This window comes from Aedes albopictus, chromosome 2, assembly GCF_035046485.1.
Source record: "Aedes albopictus strain Foshan chromosome 2, AalbF5, whole genome shotgun sequence".
NCBI lineage: Eukaryota > Metazoa > Arthropoda > Insecta > Diptera > Culicidae > Aedes > Aedes albopictus.
Window position 1 is genome coordinate 198,928,761 of NC_085137.1, and position 17,110 is coordinate 198,945,870.

Below are 17,110 nucleotides of genomic sequence, written 5' to 3' on the forward strand. Positions count from 1 at the left end.
AGGTTAGGTTTTGTCATGCCATCAATCCCTTGATCCGTTCCTGCTTGTCTCTCTCTGGGCAGTTCCTGTCCGTGGTGCTGTGGGCAGTCCTGCAGTAGAAGCACTTGACCTGTTTTTGGCAGTTGTTGTAGTCGTCATCTTCCTCGTTATGGACTTCCGAACACCTTGAGCATCGTTGTCGTCCTTTGCAGTTGTTGGTTTTGTGGTTGAAGCGGTGACATTTTCCACAGAACAACACTTTCTGGATGAATGGTCGGACTCGATTTGTGCAACAGAAAAGTTTCACCTTTTCTGGCAGTCGGCTTGCTCTGAAGGTCACACTCACTCTGTTTGTCGGTCTGGCCCTTCCATCGACGAATCGGTTCAGCCGATACACATCGATCACTTGATACTCGCTTTCAATCTCCATCATGATTTCCTCTTCGGAGATGTCGGTTGGGATTCCGACCAGCACTCCTCGCACACTGATGAGATGCCGGGGCACGTACGCTTTGTAACCTCTTTCCTTCAGACGATCTTCTCCCACGAACAGGTTTGCCTTAATGTAGCTGTTGAAAAACGCTACGATTTTGTTTCGTCCCAGATAACGTAGATCCGTCACATGATTTCGGTACTTTTCCAGTTTCCTGATCATCGATCCTACTGCGAATTTGTTTATTCGTTCATCTCCTGTGCCTTCGATGTATACGCGGTATGGCGCCTCGTCGCGAACCGTGTACAGATACGTCTCTCGCTCTTGTTCTGCGTGTGTGTTGGTTCCATTTCTCGTCTCAACCGCCATCTTTGTTCCACCATGTTCTCCTGGGTCTGGCGGGTCCGAGCCGCCTCCACTATCCGCCATCTTTGCTCCTGCTGCCGTCCTCAGAATATTTAGTTTTTCCGCTTCACTCTTGATTATTTCAACTTTTTCTCAAGTTCTCTTCGTTAAGGGCGGACGGGACGGTCGAGGAAATATCCGCCATTGCTCTGTTGTTACTAAGATGGTAATCTCAGATTCTACTTCATATTTTGCAACAAAAACCTATCATTGTGTATGCTCACTTGCAGTACATATGCTGATTGTTTTTCAGCATCTTCAGTGCGATAGAACTCGAGATTACCATCTTCAAAATCGCGAGGCAAATTGTTAGAAAGAGAGGCAAGATAGGAAAAATAACACGGCGTCCCGTTTCACCTTAACAAAATGTTCACTCTTTCCACCAACTACTTTTCACTTTTTCGTCTTCGCAAGAAAAACCCGGAAAATTCACTCTCAGCTACGCTCCGATAAGAGGTCCGTTCGCCTTGGCGTTCACTTTCCGAGCTGAATTTTAGCGATCACTGCGGTAAGGAAAGGTGACGGACACAAGCAAGAAAAACAAACACAAAAAAAAAAAAAACCTTCTGGTTCTTACGCAAGCAATGTTGTTGACATCACTTTATTGGTCTGTTGACGTCACTTTACTGATGGGCCAAGATTTGGGTACATAGTAAAGTGACTAGATATATTTTGCTCTAATGCGGGACACAATTCAACCTAGCTGAAATTGTAAGTTTTTCAATGATTCAGTGACCCAAAAAACCAAAAAAAACCTAATAAAATCAAAATCCACATTGTAGACGTAACGAATATAAAACTAAAAATTATTCTTAATTTTTTTTGTAACGTTTGTCAAGATCTGAAAAGAATCATTGATTTTTAAGAATCAAAGAACTTTAGGACAAAATAGGAAAATAACATACTTATACATGGATACATTGTATTATCATAGATAAGAATCTTTGAGGATCACTTCGGGTTTTTTTGAAGATCCTTGTGAATGGATTTCCGTGTTTTTTGTGTTTTCCTGATATACATTTCTTAAATTTTCAAGTTAATTATTTTGAAATGCATGAATATTTTTTATGAAAAATTCCAATTGAAATATTGAAAGAAATTGCTGGAAGGGGATCTTCCCAGGAATTCCAAGATAATAGCTGTAGGTGTTCTCGGAGCAACCCTTAAAAACAGGAAAAATACTTCGAGAATTTTAAATTAATTTCTCGAAAAAATCTGGAAAGGGCTGATTCAAGTCAATCTTGAAAAAATGTCAACAATGTTTCTCGAGAACTTTCCCAAAGAGGTTACTGATGTATATTATCTGCGCATCCCTAGCGTATTCGTCGTTCATACGAACGATCGAGCCGAAGGGCTCAAAAGATCTTGAATAAAGAAGACGGTCAGTCTATAGAGAAACCCCAAACCTATCAGTTGTTCTAATCTGTACTCAAATATCATAATTACTTAGACTATTACGTATCACGATTAGCCTAGCTTTAAGTCCACTCGCGAGTTAAACCTAAAACATAAAAGTTACTAAGGCATTTTCTAGTATTTCCTCCAGGTGTTCTCTCTGGACGAGTCCTTTGCCCTTTGTTCATTGAAATTGTTCTGCCAATGTTTAAAACCTTCTTAAAGTAATGTTTTAAGAATTCTTCAAGAGTATCCTACTCAAATTCATGCACACTTTAAAAGATTAACTATTTTTCTACGAATCCATTGGCATGTTTTTTTTGGGATTTTATCTGACGGGTTCTATATTAGTTCAAGAACGTATACATCGTTTTTCTGGAAAATTTTCAATAAATATTTTTGAAAAAAAAAAACGCGAACGGAAGTTGTGGCATAACACCTTTCAATTCCCTAGCAGATAGCTTACAATAATCAAGCAAAATGTGACGCGTTGATTTCCGACTCAAAAGTAATTTAAAGGTTTGTCTAAAGTTGGCTTTGAAGAAAAACAGGAGCAGTTCAACATTTATATAAATAAAAAAAATATTCTAGCGATTGTTGAAATCCGGGACATTTCCGGGACACTTTACAATGCGGAACGATTAGCTTGAATCCGGGACTGTCCCGCACAATCCGGGACGTCTGGTCACTTTAGTACATAGTGAAAAAAATGTCCTCAATATTCGGCCCACATTCAATTTGTAAAATATTTATTATTCGCTGAAAACAATTATGCGAGTTCAAAATAGCGTCTTTGACCGTCGCATCAAATGTTCAGTTATTGAAAAGTCAGTTCGAAATGTTCCAGAATCATGCCATTTATGATCATGTGTATAGACTACCCACTAAGCCGAAGAATCGTGGCGTCTACAAAAGCTAAACAAAGTGACATTTTCATTTACAGTAGACGTTCGATAACTGCAACATGTTTACGTTTCACTTAGCGAACAAAATTCGATAACTGCAACGTCAGATTGGCGTCAACAACCCATCAATTGACGTAAAATGAACGTAAAATTCATTCGACTGTTCATTTGGGCTAACTTGGCGCACCGTTTTGACGGAAAGCGGTGCGATAACTGCAAATTTGTTGCACTTACCGGACTTGCAGTTAGAAAGCATTGCAGTTAAACCGTTTGCACCGACCGAACGTCTACTGTAATTTTAATGCTCCAAAGTGCTAAAATTGAAACGAAATGTTACAGTTGTATGCCGTATACCTTTTTCGATATCCAGTTATGCGTGTTTGTTTGAGTTTTTGATTAACGTTGAGATAGGCCAAACGAGAGGACTATGCCAACGAAGCATCCCGATACCCTACCATATTTTTGTCCCTCTCAAAATGCTAAATAAGATCGAATCAACATTTCCCAAGGGGGTGACATAAGAAAGAAATTCGAAAATTTGTGTCAGCTACTGGATATTTTAATCACTACGCGCCAAATTCACACTTAAGTTTTATCATGGTTTTCGTTTCGTTTTATCACGCTTCTTATAGAACCTTGCGAAATCAATATAAAATATTGTCGGGCCGCCACCAAACCGGACTTCGCACAATCAAGTCGCGACGCGACCCAACTCGCGACGTTTTTTAATCATGTCAAAAGTGGTGCGCATTCTTCCCGTTGTTGTCAGCAACACAGCGCACTAGATGCGAAACAGTTGCGACACTTGTAGACTAAGAAAATGGCAATTTTTGATTGAATGTCGGTCTTGATTCCAACCGGATAGACAATACTGCAGAATATAAACTTTTTTTTTGTCTGTATCAACGAGATTTTTAACCCTAGGCTAGTTCATCTCGGGACCCACGTTTTACTTCCCTTCCGAAGGTAGACCCACATTTTGTGAGTATGTCGGGAGTGGGATTTGATTCCAGGTCCGCGGCGTGATAGTCAAGTGTTCTAACCACCACACCAGGTCCTCTCCACAGAATATAAACATTTCGGATTTCTTAGGGAACGTTCAAAAATTACGTCCAACATTTGGGGGAGGGGGGGGGGGTCTAGAAAGTGTGACAGTATGTGTATTGGGTATAGGAAAATTGCGTGACAGAGGGGGGAGGGGGGTCTAGAAATCCCGAAAAAGCATGGACGTAATATTTGAATCTTCCCTTAATTCTGGAATATTTTTGGTATTTTTGTTTCGGGAGGTTAGTAAGAGTAGTTTTCTTTGAAGAGACGGTATTTGAATGAATTTTCAATCTTGGAGCAAATGTAAAACTAAGATCGAAACCATTTTATTCATTGTCATATGGCAGCTGATTATATTATATTAGGTAGATGATAATTATATATTCGATAACTAAATATTACGAACGAGATTACGACAGTATCACCATAGGTACAACAGGCACCAAGTTGGAAACCATTGAAGCTACCCTAAATGGCTGCGTGTTTACAAATGATGGCAGCGAACTTTTATTGGCAGAAACGGGTTGGAAAATGAAACGAACGTCAGCGGAGTGTTGTTGCTTGCAAGCTGTCATTAGCAAAATAATCACGAGCAAATTTCGATTTGGACGTAAATTACTTTCAAGCAGGGGAAATTGTTTAGGATTTCACATATAATATTGAATGGTTTTCAAAACTTTTTGTGTGATTTCTATTGGTACTGTGATGAGCATAATATCTAAAACCAAATTTTGTTCGAAAACGCAATAAATATTGTGTTAACATTAATCTATTCACCCAAAAAAAAGTCTTCGTTTATAAGTGCAGATTCGCCCGCATCGTTACTTACTCCAGACTCTTGTCATTGTTGTTTTTCTTTTCTTCGTTTCAATCGTCGCGTTAGAATAAAATCGGGAAACTTTCTGAAAACCCGTTATTTAATTCATAAAAAAGTATAGTTATTTTATCAAGTGACTGTGAAAACATTGAAATACTTAGCGACCGAAGGAAGAACTCGATCGTCATTTCCGCAGGAAGCCGAGTTTTTGAAATCGCCGAGGATTTTTTAAGTTGCGTAGAAAACAAGAAGACGGCGTGAACAGCACAGCAGCTGAGTTCTATTCGTTGACCTGGACGCGGAACAAGGATAGCATTCTTGTGTGAACTTGAAAAGCCCATTAAAATTGTGATTATTTTCCATATTTCCTTGATCCGTTCGAACCCAGAGGAAGTGGTTCATCGGGAAAAATTAAAAAAAGCAATTGCGACTGCACCCGGACGGCAGGACATCGTTTCTTCTGTGTATCCCTATTCACCCTTCTCCAAGGGGTCTGCGGTCGTTTTATGGGCAACATTGTCCTGCGTAGTCGTGCCCTAGCGAATATGAGCGACGTCGAATTTGAGGAAGATGTTGACATTATCGAGGAAGACGATCTATTCGATGAACCACTGGAGGGAGAGGAAACTCCACACGAAAATCATCTGGTTTCGATTCTGCGGCAACTTATAAGCAGGTAAGATGCCCGACGTGATAACGTTCTTGAGCAGCAAGGACAAAAGTTTCTAATGTTTGTGATTTTATACTGCTTCTTCTATCAACAGCGGCGAGATACAAATTCTAAACAATGAAAATTTTCCCACCATGTCACTACCGGTTATCAAAAAACGGCCGAATTTGGAACAGTTAAAGGTACGCAAAAAGTAGAATGATAAGCGTAAATATGACTGTTTTGTTATTAATGATTTACTGTCCTACTAGGTAATTTTAAACACGAGTTTTGGATTGACTTGTTTCGGATGAGGAATCTGAGCAAGTTGTTTTCAAATCAATTGAATGATAGGTACTTCGTTTTTTTGTCTTTCGATCAAACAGAGATGCTTGTATTAATTCAATTGCGAGAAAATGGAATGATCACTCACTCGCCATCCATTCATACTATTTCTTGGTAGGATTCTGATGTGGCTAGGGTATAGTTTCCCAAAACTGTTGTTCGCGACCCCCCGGTCGCCAGACTTTAGCCGGAGGAACAGTCTCTCTTTGATATTCGTATAAGTACAAATTGTGCTGTTATCAAGTAATATTTCTTGGCAGTTATAAAACATTTTTTAGCTTCATACCAGACAATTTTCTAGTCAGCAACTCATTATTAGAATCTTCTCAGACTAATAATTATTATAGAATTTGCATAAACGCCGAAGTACCGTGGGGTGCCGGTGCCCTAATTTCGCGCGGGTCCAAATTTCGCTCACTGATAATATTTAGAGAACATAATTATAGAACTAATCGTTGCATTGTCCATATTTCACTTTAGATAGTATAGTTAAAGTGAAATTGGGACAATCGCACAATTGTTTTTATAATTATGATGTCTAAATATGAACAGTGAGCGAAATTTGGACCCGCGCGAAATTAGGGTACCCGACGGTAATTCGATTCGCCTGGCTTCATTCTTTAGTTGGATGTACGTTTCCGCCATCGTCTCAAATTTATCATCAGCGAAATCAAGCAGCTGAACGGACTTCGTGAAAATCGTTCCATTGATGTTTATCCCTACTCTCCTTATTACACCCTCTAAACAAGGAATGTTAAACAGTAAGCACGAAAGATCATCACCTTATCATAACGCTCTGCGAGATTCGAAGGGACTCGAGCGTCCCTGTTACTCGAACTACGTACATTATTTATACATCGTCGTCTTGATCAATTGTATCACCTTATTTGGGAATCCGTATTCGTGCATAATCTGCCATAGCTGGGCTTGAATGAAGAAGGTACTACAACCACGATACAATCAATATCGTTCTATTGACTCGGATAGCTTATAAGACACCTCTCCAGCCTACTGAACGAACTGACTGAAGAAAGCCTTCGTACAAACAATCAATGCAACTATATATGTGATTATTACTGTCAAAGTATCCTATAAAAAGTATTTCAATATAGGCCAGTGCTGAAAATGTCATTACGACATATCTAGATTCAATCACCAATCCATCATGAATCCATTTAAGATCAATGCCATCGACTATCTTCGAAAAAATGCCATTTGACATTTTTTCGAAGATAGTCGATGGCATTGATCTTAAATATTAAAGTTATATGCCTCATATTATAGGCATAATCAGAATTCAATTCAATCTGATGTTATAGAGAATTTCAGCCTAAGACTGTTTCAGCTCTTTGAGAATAGCGACTCTCCTGGACAGTTCAATTACAACAAATAGAACTATACAGAGTAGAACAAGTGTGGTTCCACGTATATTCCTTCACAGTTTCAGTTTGTTGGGTGTTCTTCGTCAGGTTGATGTGTTACTTTCAGTATTCTCCGTCAGTGGATTCATGTTTGGGTCGTCATAGTTGTAGTCAGTGTAGCAGTCTGTATACGATCAAATTCACATTATTATTTATTACATTACATTACATTACATTCGTCAGCCAAGTCATGGGAGAATCTTGTGTGACCAGTACGAAGCCTTGAAAGTACCTTGTGTGTCGGTCCACCTGATGGCATTTTATTTCATTTTACGCCAAACAATGTTTGTTGGCGCGGATTCCAACAGTTCTGGTATTGCAATAATAAATAGGAAATACTACGCTTACTCACGTTTAGTCCCCTTAATACACGCTTCTAACTATCCTTCGTCTTCGAAATGTCTTTGACCACAATGCTAGTTTCAATGAATCAACTAATTATTGGATGAAACTTCAACTACTTATCTATGATTCTTAATTATGTCCTTAGAATAGGATCGAACGACAAAATGTAAATATATGCATATAAGCTTTAGGTTCAATTCAGTAGTTTTAAGCGTTTACCTGTTTTTTTTTTTGTTAATTCTAATAGCAGATAAATTTAGGAATTTGAGATATAGTTTGTAGCCCGTCTATTGATTGTTTACATAGTGTTTACTCACCGTTGACAGCTATTCAAGCATACCTGTCATACCGTTCTATGTATACTCCAAGGTAGATACAACACCAGTGCACCTACTGCGCTGACGGCGATGAGCTCGCCAACAACGTTGGTAGTCGGTTTTCATGTTTTTCTTTAAGAATTTATGCATGCAAAGTTCTATAGCATTATACAGGGGATAGACAAAATGATCGGGACAGGCTAAATTCTCACTTTTCAAAAAAATAGTCCAATAGCTATAACTTTTCGAAAAGTGCATCAAAACATCTAAAATTTTTACTGTAAGTTGATCAACTAGTTGTGTATCAATGGTCCAATTTTGGGAAATCGGGCTATTCTACATGTAGTTAGAATGACTCTAGAAAAAGTCAAAATTATCCGACCACCGGCCAACTTTGAACTGTTGTATCTCCGGATTCAATGAATCGAATGCAATGAAATTTTGAGCATTTATGACTCATATAATGAGCTTTGAAAAACGCTTGACGTCCTTTATGCTAAACGTCTTTACCAGATAGGATTACCGTCCATCCTGATTTAGCAGAACATGTCCTGATTTTGGACTATTTTTGGTCAAAATTTCTTAACAAATCTGATGAGTTTTACCCATTTTTGTTAAAATACATGAAATGTCCTGATTTTCTTTGCTAAGAAGATGGGAGTCCTATCACCAGACCCCCTGATTATGTTTACTTTCATCCATCTAGAAAAGCGCATTCTATCAGAGCATCAAACAAGCTTCCGGATATGGAGCAGACGCCAGCAGTCCTTCGGAGAAGTTCTCCGTGCTCAATATGCTTGCCCAGCGGCAGAGTGGATTGGGAGCCAAGGGTGGTCCGTTCATCCAGAGTGACAAATGCAAGATCAACAACCTGTTTTTACCGAATCGAACGGAGAGGCATATCGTGAATTGCAACTCCAAAGTGTTTTGTGGAACATTCTCACGGGATGGTTCCCAGTTCATTAGTGCCAGTCAGGACAACAAAATACGCATCTTCGATGCCACCTCGAGCCAATACCGGCAGGTGAATCAAATCGAGGCGAAAAATGTATCCTGGTCCGTGCTGGACATTGACTTCAGTCCTGACGAAGAGCACTTCGTCTACTCCACGTGGGCTGATGCTTGTAAGTATGAAAATTGAAATACCTAATCTAGGAACTTGTTCGTTCAATAGTTTGGTGTTAGTATTTGTTTCTCGCATGCGTAACATGGAATCGGATGATATACACTGTCTCTTCCTTCGGCCTCATTGTCCGAAATTTGGTGTATTTACCGTTGCATACTCCAACTGTGGCAAGCAAATTCTGGCAGGAGCAAACGACGGTTGTTTATACACATATGATTTGGTGGCGAATCGTCGTGTTCTGATGGTTCCCGTCGCCCAAGAGAAGCATGATGTGAATGCAGTTGGATTTTTAGACGAATCATCGAACATTTTCTTCAGTGGAACTGACAATGGACTAATAAGGGTGAGTATGTATGTATATCTTTGAGCATTAAGCACAAAACTGGGTTTCTGGTCGAGCTGAGGTTCACGTATAAATCATGAAATGTGTTACACAAAAACAAATCTATCACAGGTCCCTTTCTCGTCAGTTTAATCTTTGCCAATTTTCTGGGAAGGAAATCACGAAATCAGAAAAAGTCAAAACGACAAGGTCGTACTTTTGTGTCTTTAGCCTTTGATGGTACACCCCGGCTTGTTCTGATCTACCTTATTCGTATCTTTCGGCTTTTTGTGTTCGACACTTACACTCCCGTTCAAAAGTTTGGGGTCACCCTCTCAAAAACATGTCATTTTTTTAGGCCCATATCTCCGCCAATTTGCGTCCGATTTCAAAACCCCTTCATTCAAAATATAATAAGTCAACGAAACTTTGAACATGATTTAAAAGAAACTTTTTCAAAAAATTTGTAATGTAAACTTAACCTAAAGTTGCCAAATTTTCTAAAAAATGATTATAAGCTTACGAAAGTGTCGCTGGAAGTTGGGTCGACCAAATTTTAAGATGAGAGCGATAATATGACCCATTTTCTATTAGCTTTCAACTGCTTTTTACAGAACTTAGCTAAAAAATCTAGAAAAAAAGTTATTAAGTAAATTAATCCTTGATGTCATCGACCAAAAGTTTGGGGTCACCCCTCAATATGATGTATCGGCCAAAAGTTTGGGGTCACTTTCGTAAAACATGAAAAAGTGATTTGATGATATCTTCGTCATCTATAGTTCAATTTTAATTATTTTTGGCTCATTTCAAAGATAATTAACTAAATTTACGTTTGATGTCTTCAACTTAACGTATTTAACGATTTTTGTATATAAAAATGTTATGTAAAGTTAGCACATTTTATCACGCTTCAAAAAATGAGGCAACTTTACGTTAAGTTTTAGTATGCAAATTTCAACAAATATGTGTGGTTCAATGTCTATGCAGTAAGTATCATTCATTTTGTTTCAAATAAGCCAAGAAGAATTAAAATTGAATGAAAGATGACAAAGATATCAACAAATCACTTTTCCATGTTTTACGATAATGACCCCAAACTTTTGGCCGATACAGCATTTTGAGGGGTGACCCCAAACTTTTGGTCGATGACATCAAGGATTAATTTACTTAATAACTATTTTTCTAGATTTGTTAGCTAAGTTCTGTAAAAAGCAGTTGAAAGCTAATAGAAAATGGGTCATATTACCGCTCTCATCTTAAAATTTGGTCGACCCAACTTCCAGCGACACTGCCGTAAGTTTATATTCATTTTTTAGAAAATTTGGCAACTTTGGGATAAGTTTACATACATTTTTTTTTGAAAAAGTTTCTTTTAAATCATGTTCAAAGTTTTGTTGACTTATTATCTTTTGAATGAAACCTAGGGTTTTGAAATCGGACGCAAATTGGCGGAGATATGGGCCTAAAAAATGACATGTTTTTGAGGGGGTGACCCCAAACTTTTGAACGGGAGTGTACGTAGTGTCGTAGTGTCCCTCTGTAATGGGTGAGTCTGTATGACGCTGGTTTTCAAGAATTTCATGTTCCTCCGGTTATTGAGCTGAAATTATTTTTATTGGTTACCTAATAATCTACTTCAATTAGGTTTGGGATCAACGCTGCCTCAACGAAGCAAATCCAGAGTCAGCAGGGGCACTAATTGGACACTTCGATGGGATCACCTACATCGATTCGCGTAATGATGGGCGCTACATTATTTCCAACTCCAAGGATCAGAGCATCAAGCTGTGGGACCTCCGTGTGTTTTCCCCTGCCGATGCGGAATCGAAAATTAAGAATCAAGTCGGTTTCGGGCATTGGGACTACCGGTGGGACGATGTACCCAGGAAATGTGAGTTGTGATTTGTAATAAAAATTGTTATCGATCTGTACTAATTCTGGTCACATTCCGATAGTCTATAATCCAGTAAAGCCAATCGATGGGGATACTAGTGTGATGACCTACCGAGGGCATAGAGTACAAAAGAGTCTGATAAGAGCCAAATTCTCTCCAGCGGCCACCACTGGACAGCGTTACATTTATACCGGTTGTGGAACAGGTCGTCTTATAAGTATGTTTCGATATATTAATGTGACTTTCATGAGTACATACTAACAATCGCTTCTTTTACAGTCTACGATGCTCTTACCGGAAAGATCGTACAAGCAATCGAAAGTCATAGAGACACGGTTCGTGACGTCGCTTGGCATCCGCATAGGCCAGAAGTGCTAACTTGTTCGGTAAGTCCACCCACATGGCCTTGTCCAACAAATATCAATACCAAACTAACCAAAGGATTTAACTAACATTGTCGAACCTTTATCGATGTTCAATGTTCTGCATACAGGGGATGGCCAAAATGTTTGGGATAGGCAACTTTTTTTCTTTCACAAAAAAGTTCAACATGCTGTAACTTTTCGTAGAGTGCATCAAATATTCTCAAATTTCGACCGTTTGTCAACCTATTATATGTGCATCAGTGGTACAAATTTGAGCTCGATTGGTTAATCTTTCGCAAAGTTATAACCGTTCTGGAAAAACACTATTTTTGAGACTATAAATTTTTGAACTCTCATATCTCGGAGACCAGTAAACCGAATTGAATGAAATATTGAGCGATTATCAACAATATAATAATGCTTAAAAATTCATCAAAACATAAGTACTTTTTAAACGTTGAAAAAAGTTATGATGGATTGACAATTTTGAATCTTTTTTGAAAAAAATGTATTTTTTTACATCAATGTCATTAAGTTTTATTTTTGATATCCAAAGATTTTCTACTTCTGTTCAGAAGATATCTATAATAAGATATATTAGAGCCTATTTGGATTAAAGGAAGAACATGTTTAGTAATTTTTGTGCAGTATTGTAAATTTTACTCATTTTCCTCTATATGGGTAAAAATGTCAAACCATCATAACTTTTTTCAACGTTTAATAAGTACCCATGTTTTGATCGATTCTCAAGCATTATTATATTGTTGATAATCGCTCAAAATTTTATTCAATTCGGTTCACTGGTCTCCGAGATATGAGAGTTCAAAAATTGATAGTCTTAAAAATAGTGTTTTACCAGAACGGTTATAACTTTGTGAAAGATTAACCAATCGAGCTCAAATTTGTACCACTGATGCACATATAATAGGTTGACAAACGGTCAAAATTTGAGAATATTTGATACACTCTATGAAAAGTTACAGCATGTTGAACTTTTTTGTGAAAGAAAAAAAGTTGCCTATCCCAAACATTTTGGCCATCCCCTGTATATTATTTGAAAAATCTGTGTTGAAAAATGTTCAGGTTTTGAGAAATGTGTAAAGTTCTAATTGAGAGATTGACCTAAAAAGTAGATCTGACAAAATAACTGACGGTGGTGATGGTAAACGTGTAAAGGTGGTAAAAAGGTCGGTTTCCGCATCCGTGGGTTCCGCCTACGGATTTTCGTGTACCTATTGATTTAGTGTTTCCGCACTCAACCGAATGATTGCCGCGACGTCGGTGACAAAAAGCGATTACAACCTACGACGGATGAGCAAAAACCACATCCAGATCAGTGTGAAATCCAAACCGCATTTTTCTAATATGGTGAGTAGAGTACACTGGAAGTTTCTGGTATTCAATTATACCATAAATGCCATATACCATAAATACAGGTGAAACTGTGGTTAACGAGAATCACCTGTTGCCGAAATCATACTGCGAACTACAAGGGATGCCCTGCTCACCACAAGTATCTGCAGGATTTGAAGGTTAAAAGGAAAATGAGACCAAATCCAAAGAACAACTTAGTGAAAGTTTCAATAGTGCCTGTACTTACCATTAGTCGACTGGGTAGTGACTTGAGCCATGTACAAAATCCCGAAGCCGTATCTTTCGTATTCTCAAGTCGTCCAGGGAAACGCTCAGACCGGATCGTCAAACAACCTGTTCATCGTTGCGAAGTTCATGTGCCTCGCTTGTGAGGTTTTCGCCAGCCTTTCGAATTGTCAATCGAAGGTAATGCAATTCCTCGTATGAGTTCACGGTCTTTCTCATTCACGCTTCGGAGACACCCACCCGCATTCGTATTGGTCGCCGGAGACCCTCTACTCTAGACTTTATGATCTCCAACAACCTGGTACAGAAGATGTCTAGGCCGTTAACACATGTCGAAATATCATCGGACCACATGCCCGTAACCTTTACAATCGACGCTGAGATTACATTGGCCCCGGCTGGAAAGACCACCCGCTGCAGCGCGCTGCTTCGACAAGGTCATTCGGAGCACATTTGCTCGAAAAGTCGACGATTTTGCGACAGATTGCATCGGAAACATCGACAATGCAATCGGCAAAATCGCCATGATCGCTGGTGTCCCTGTACGTAGGATCCATCTTGAAAAGAAGAAAATTTCCGAAAAGCTGGAGCTGCTGATGCGTTTAAGGAATGTCTACAAAGTCCTCACTTCTAATGTACTGATCGCAGATGGAAGCCGTGAAGCTGCGGCAGCTGTCCTGGTTCGAACAAGGATCGGCAAATCGTCGTTACTCTTCTCCAAGTGGCGATGAACTACTTAACTTACTGTCAGTCCTGAGCGATGTTACAACCTCGAGGAATTCCAACGGAAGTGGCGAATCAAATTGAATGCAGGGAAAGCTCAGTCAATTGGCTTGAGCTTGATTGGGCGGTTGTTGCTACTCCAGTATAGCCAAATCAGCTACACTCACACAAGGAACCTATGCTATGCATAGGACTATCAGGCATCATCAGTGTATGAATGTTGGTGAACTTGAACTTCAATTTTTAGACAACAATTGTGTCTGTTATAACGCAGTTCAATGTGGCAAAAGGAAGGGAAGTGGTGATTGCTCACTTCAGACCGACTCCACACAAGGTCATGAAAATGTCGGAGTGTTGGGATATTGTTATTTTTGGCATAGGGTTCACACATTGGTGCGTGGATACCAAGCGTAAAGTGGTAGAGGCAAGACCTTACTAATACACGTAGAGAAGAGAGAGAAAGCAGATAGACAGATACGAAGAAGAATGAAAGGAACGAGCCATGCATTCAAACTAGAACCTTCTACATCTACATATGCATCAGAAGCGATAGCCCCTAGACCAACAAGCCCATCTATTCAATGCCGTTGTCAGTCAACTCAGGGGACGATGAAGTCATGTATCTTGAAATGTTGTTCGACAAGAAGCTGAAGTTAAACAAAAATGTGAACCAAGTCGCAAGAAAGGTGGATCGGTCTACACAAACGCTGTAGTCCGTGCTGAATTGACAATCGACGCTCTGTACATTCAAAGCAATCTGCTGGTGATCAAGTGCACAATCCGGGTAATGTTCACCTATGCATCAGCAGGTTGAGGTAACTAGAATTTCGCCTATTTAATTGATTAAAACTTTATTTTTAGACGACTCTCTCAATCTTAACCAGATCTTACAGAATTTTCCAAAACTTAAACATTAGTTAACACAATTGATTAAAACGATGAAAAACGGATAAAAGGCATTCTTCAAATGCTTTATCTTTTTATTAGACTTTTGTGCTGGTTCTGTATATTGCTCAACTTAATCGATACCTTCCATTTTAGTGGGACTTCCATGTGAACCTCCAAACCTACCGATCCGCGGAGAACATAAAGAAGAAGACGTGCCCTTATGCCTCCAGAACACGCCGAATGGCGGACAGTGACGATGAAAGTGAAAACGACAGCCCGCCGTTGCGGCGCTCCCGCAGAATAGCCGAACTGAGAAGGGCACAGGCTAATGACGAGTAGAATAGGCTTAGACAGAAGGGTTAGGATTGCATTCAATAAAAAACGGCAATATCAGAAACAACAATCATTCTTAGTCATGCTCAGTTGCTCAGCGGATGCAAATTCTCTACTTTAAACAAAGCCGTTATTTTGCGATCTACTTCATAAGTTACGTTATTAGCAACTTTTATCTTTCAATGCGGAAGCGTCATCCGGTTGTGGCATATTAAAGACATGTAACGTCTGTGCTGTACACATGCATTGTGGTAATGCTGGATGTCTAAAAATTGTAAAAAAATATTAGGTACGTAATATGTTATGGCCTTTACATATAGACTGTCAAGTTTAGATTCGATTGTTGAAAACTAGTTTTAAAGCCTTCGTCAATACTTTTCAATCTACTTATTTGAAGTCACATAAATTATACCCTACCTTTTATTGGTTAACTACTATTGATATGTAAAATAAATTACGTTATTTACAGGATAAGGACTTGAAGGAAACTGAAATGTGGTATACATTTTTGGATAATATATAGAGAACGCTTTTTATTGTTTTGTCTACTCTGCCGGGTAATGGGAACCAAAGTTACCAGGGATTGATATTGTGAGGTCGCCATTAAGCTACCACTAAATCCATCAACGTTCAAGGGTTATGTTAAAATACACGGTAATAAAAAAAATAACAAATGGTCCAAATTTAGAGAAGATCCTCTACATGAATAACATTTCTCGGAAAAGGGTTGTTTGCAGTTCAGAAGGAATTTCTCAGCCTATCTTGATGCATGGGAAATTCCTTGCCTGAATAGCTCCAGAAATCACCTTTTCTTCGATCGCAGTACGCAGTTGCGAAGAAATGACAACTCAAATGGCAGTCTCTTAAGAAAGTTTCTGGCAGGAATCGCTCAAGAAGTTTCTTGAGCGATTCCTTTCGAACACGAAACTGGGCTAATGAAGGAAATAGTTCAGAGTTTGTTAATATGGCTCAGGAAGTGCGTCAATCTGAGAAATATCACTCCGGAAAAGGGCAATGTGAAAAGCGAATCGGCTATACAGTTATTTTTTTTAACAATATGGAATGAGCTCACCAAGGGATATATGTTCTTGTGTTCATCGGAAAACAAAGCCGAGAAGAACTGAACAGCTCTGTCGCTCACTGATAAATAAATATCGTGCAGCCGGCGATATATCAAAGTGCGATGCTCAGCAAGCCATGATATTATAGTTCGTAATTCAAACAGAAATACCTAAATGGTTAGTCAGTTGTATTTTTAACTCCCCAAAGGGTTGTGTGTCCAGAACCCGGGCTCCCGTTACAGTAGCAACCAATCAACAAGCGAAAATTTGTGTCAAGCCGAAATGGTATTTTTAATGTACGTTCTTTTTAAGATGCCACACATAATCGAAGCAAGCTTTGCATAAGAACGAACGCGACACTTCTCAAACCGTCAGTTTTTACATTATTTTTTACGCTTCAATTTAGAAATTTAATTTAAAGTTGTGTTTGAGTAAAAGTTCATTAACCCGATTAACCTTTCAGGACGCGCGCCTGCGTGATCCTACACTTCACCGCGCTCGCGCTGTGCACGACGAGCGAGGTTTTTTGGTAGTGTTGTACTTTTTACAACATTGCGCGTCCAAAACATAGTGCGCTCTGTGCGAAGAAATTTCGTCAGCACGATTTGAAACTTTAACTGTGTTTGTAGTATCGTGGGACACAAAAAGACATTTAACTCCTGTACACTTTTTGAGCTCCATTTTGGCCCCATATCAAGTGTGCAAAATTTCAGCTCGATCGAAGAAACTATATTTTAGCGC

At 39.0% G+C, this 17,110-nt stretch overlaps 2 protein-coding genes across 2 annotated transcripts in view; both read left to right on the forward strand.

Annotated features, from left to right (window-relative positions):
• Positions 1–4,061, forward strand: part of LOC134286671 (uncharacterized) — a 276,510-nt gene extending 272,449 nt beyond the window's left edge. Inside the window, exon 2 of the mRNA XM_062848322.1 lies at positions 4,042–4,061. The gene's annotated coding sequence lies outside the window, so the exon portion shown is untranslated. The remainder of the gene's footprint in view (positions 1–4,041) is intronic.
• Positions 4,062–4,993: 932 nt separating this feature from the next.
• LOC109425155 (DDB1- and CUL4-associated factor 11) lies at positions 4,994–15,796 on the forward strand. The gene is made up of 8 exons (XM_029868952.2): positions 4,994–5,657; positions 5,746–5,833; positions 8,765–9,182; positions 9,244–9,527; positions 11,151–11,397; positions 11,462–11,617; positions 11,680–11,786; positions 15,129–15,796. Exons 1-8 carry the CDS (start codon positions 5,488–5,490, stop codon positions 15,312–15,314), a joined length of 1,656 nt encoding a protein of 551 aa, XP_029724812.1. The 5' UTR covers positions 4,994–5,487; the 3' UTR covers positions 15,315–15,796.
• Positions 15,797–17,110: the final 1,314 nt, after the last annotated feature.

Coding starts and splice junctions, on each gene's coding strand:
- LOC109425155 (XM_029868952.2), top strand. CDS start 5,488: ATGGGCAACATTGTCCTGCGTAGTCGTGCCCTAGCGAATATGAGCGAC. Junction 11,398..11,461: donor GGACGATGTACCCAGGAAAT/GTGAGTTGTGAT, acceptor ACATTCCGATAG/TCTATAATCCAGTAAAGCCA. Junction 11,618..11,679: donor TGGAACAGGTCGTCTTATAA/GTATGTTTCGAT, acceptor CTTCTTTTACAG/TCTACGATGCTCTTACCGGA.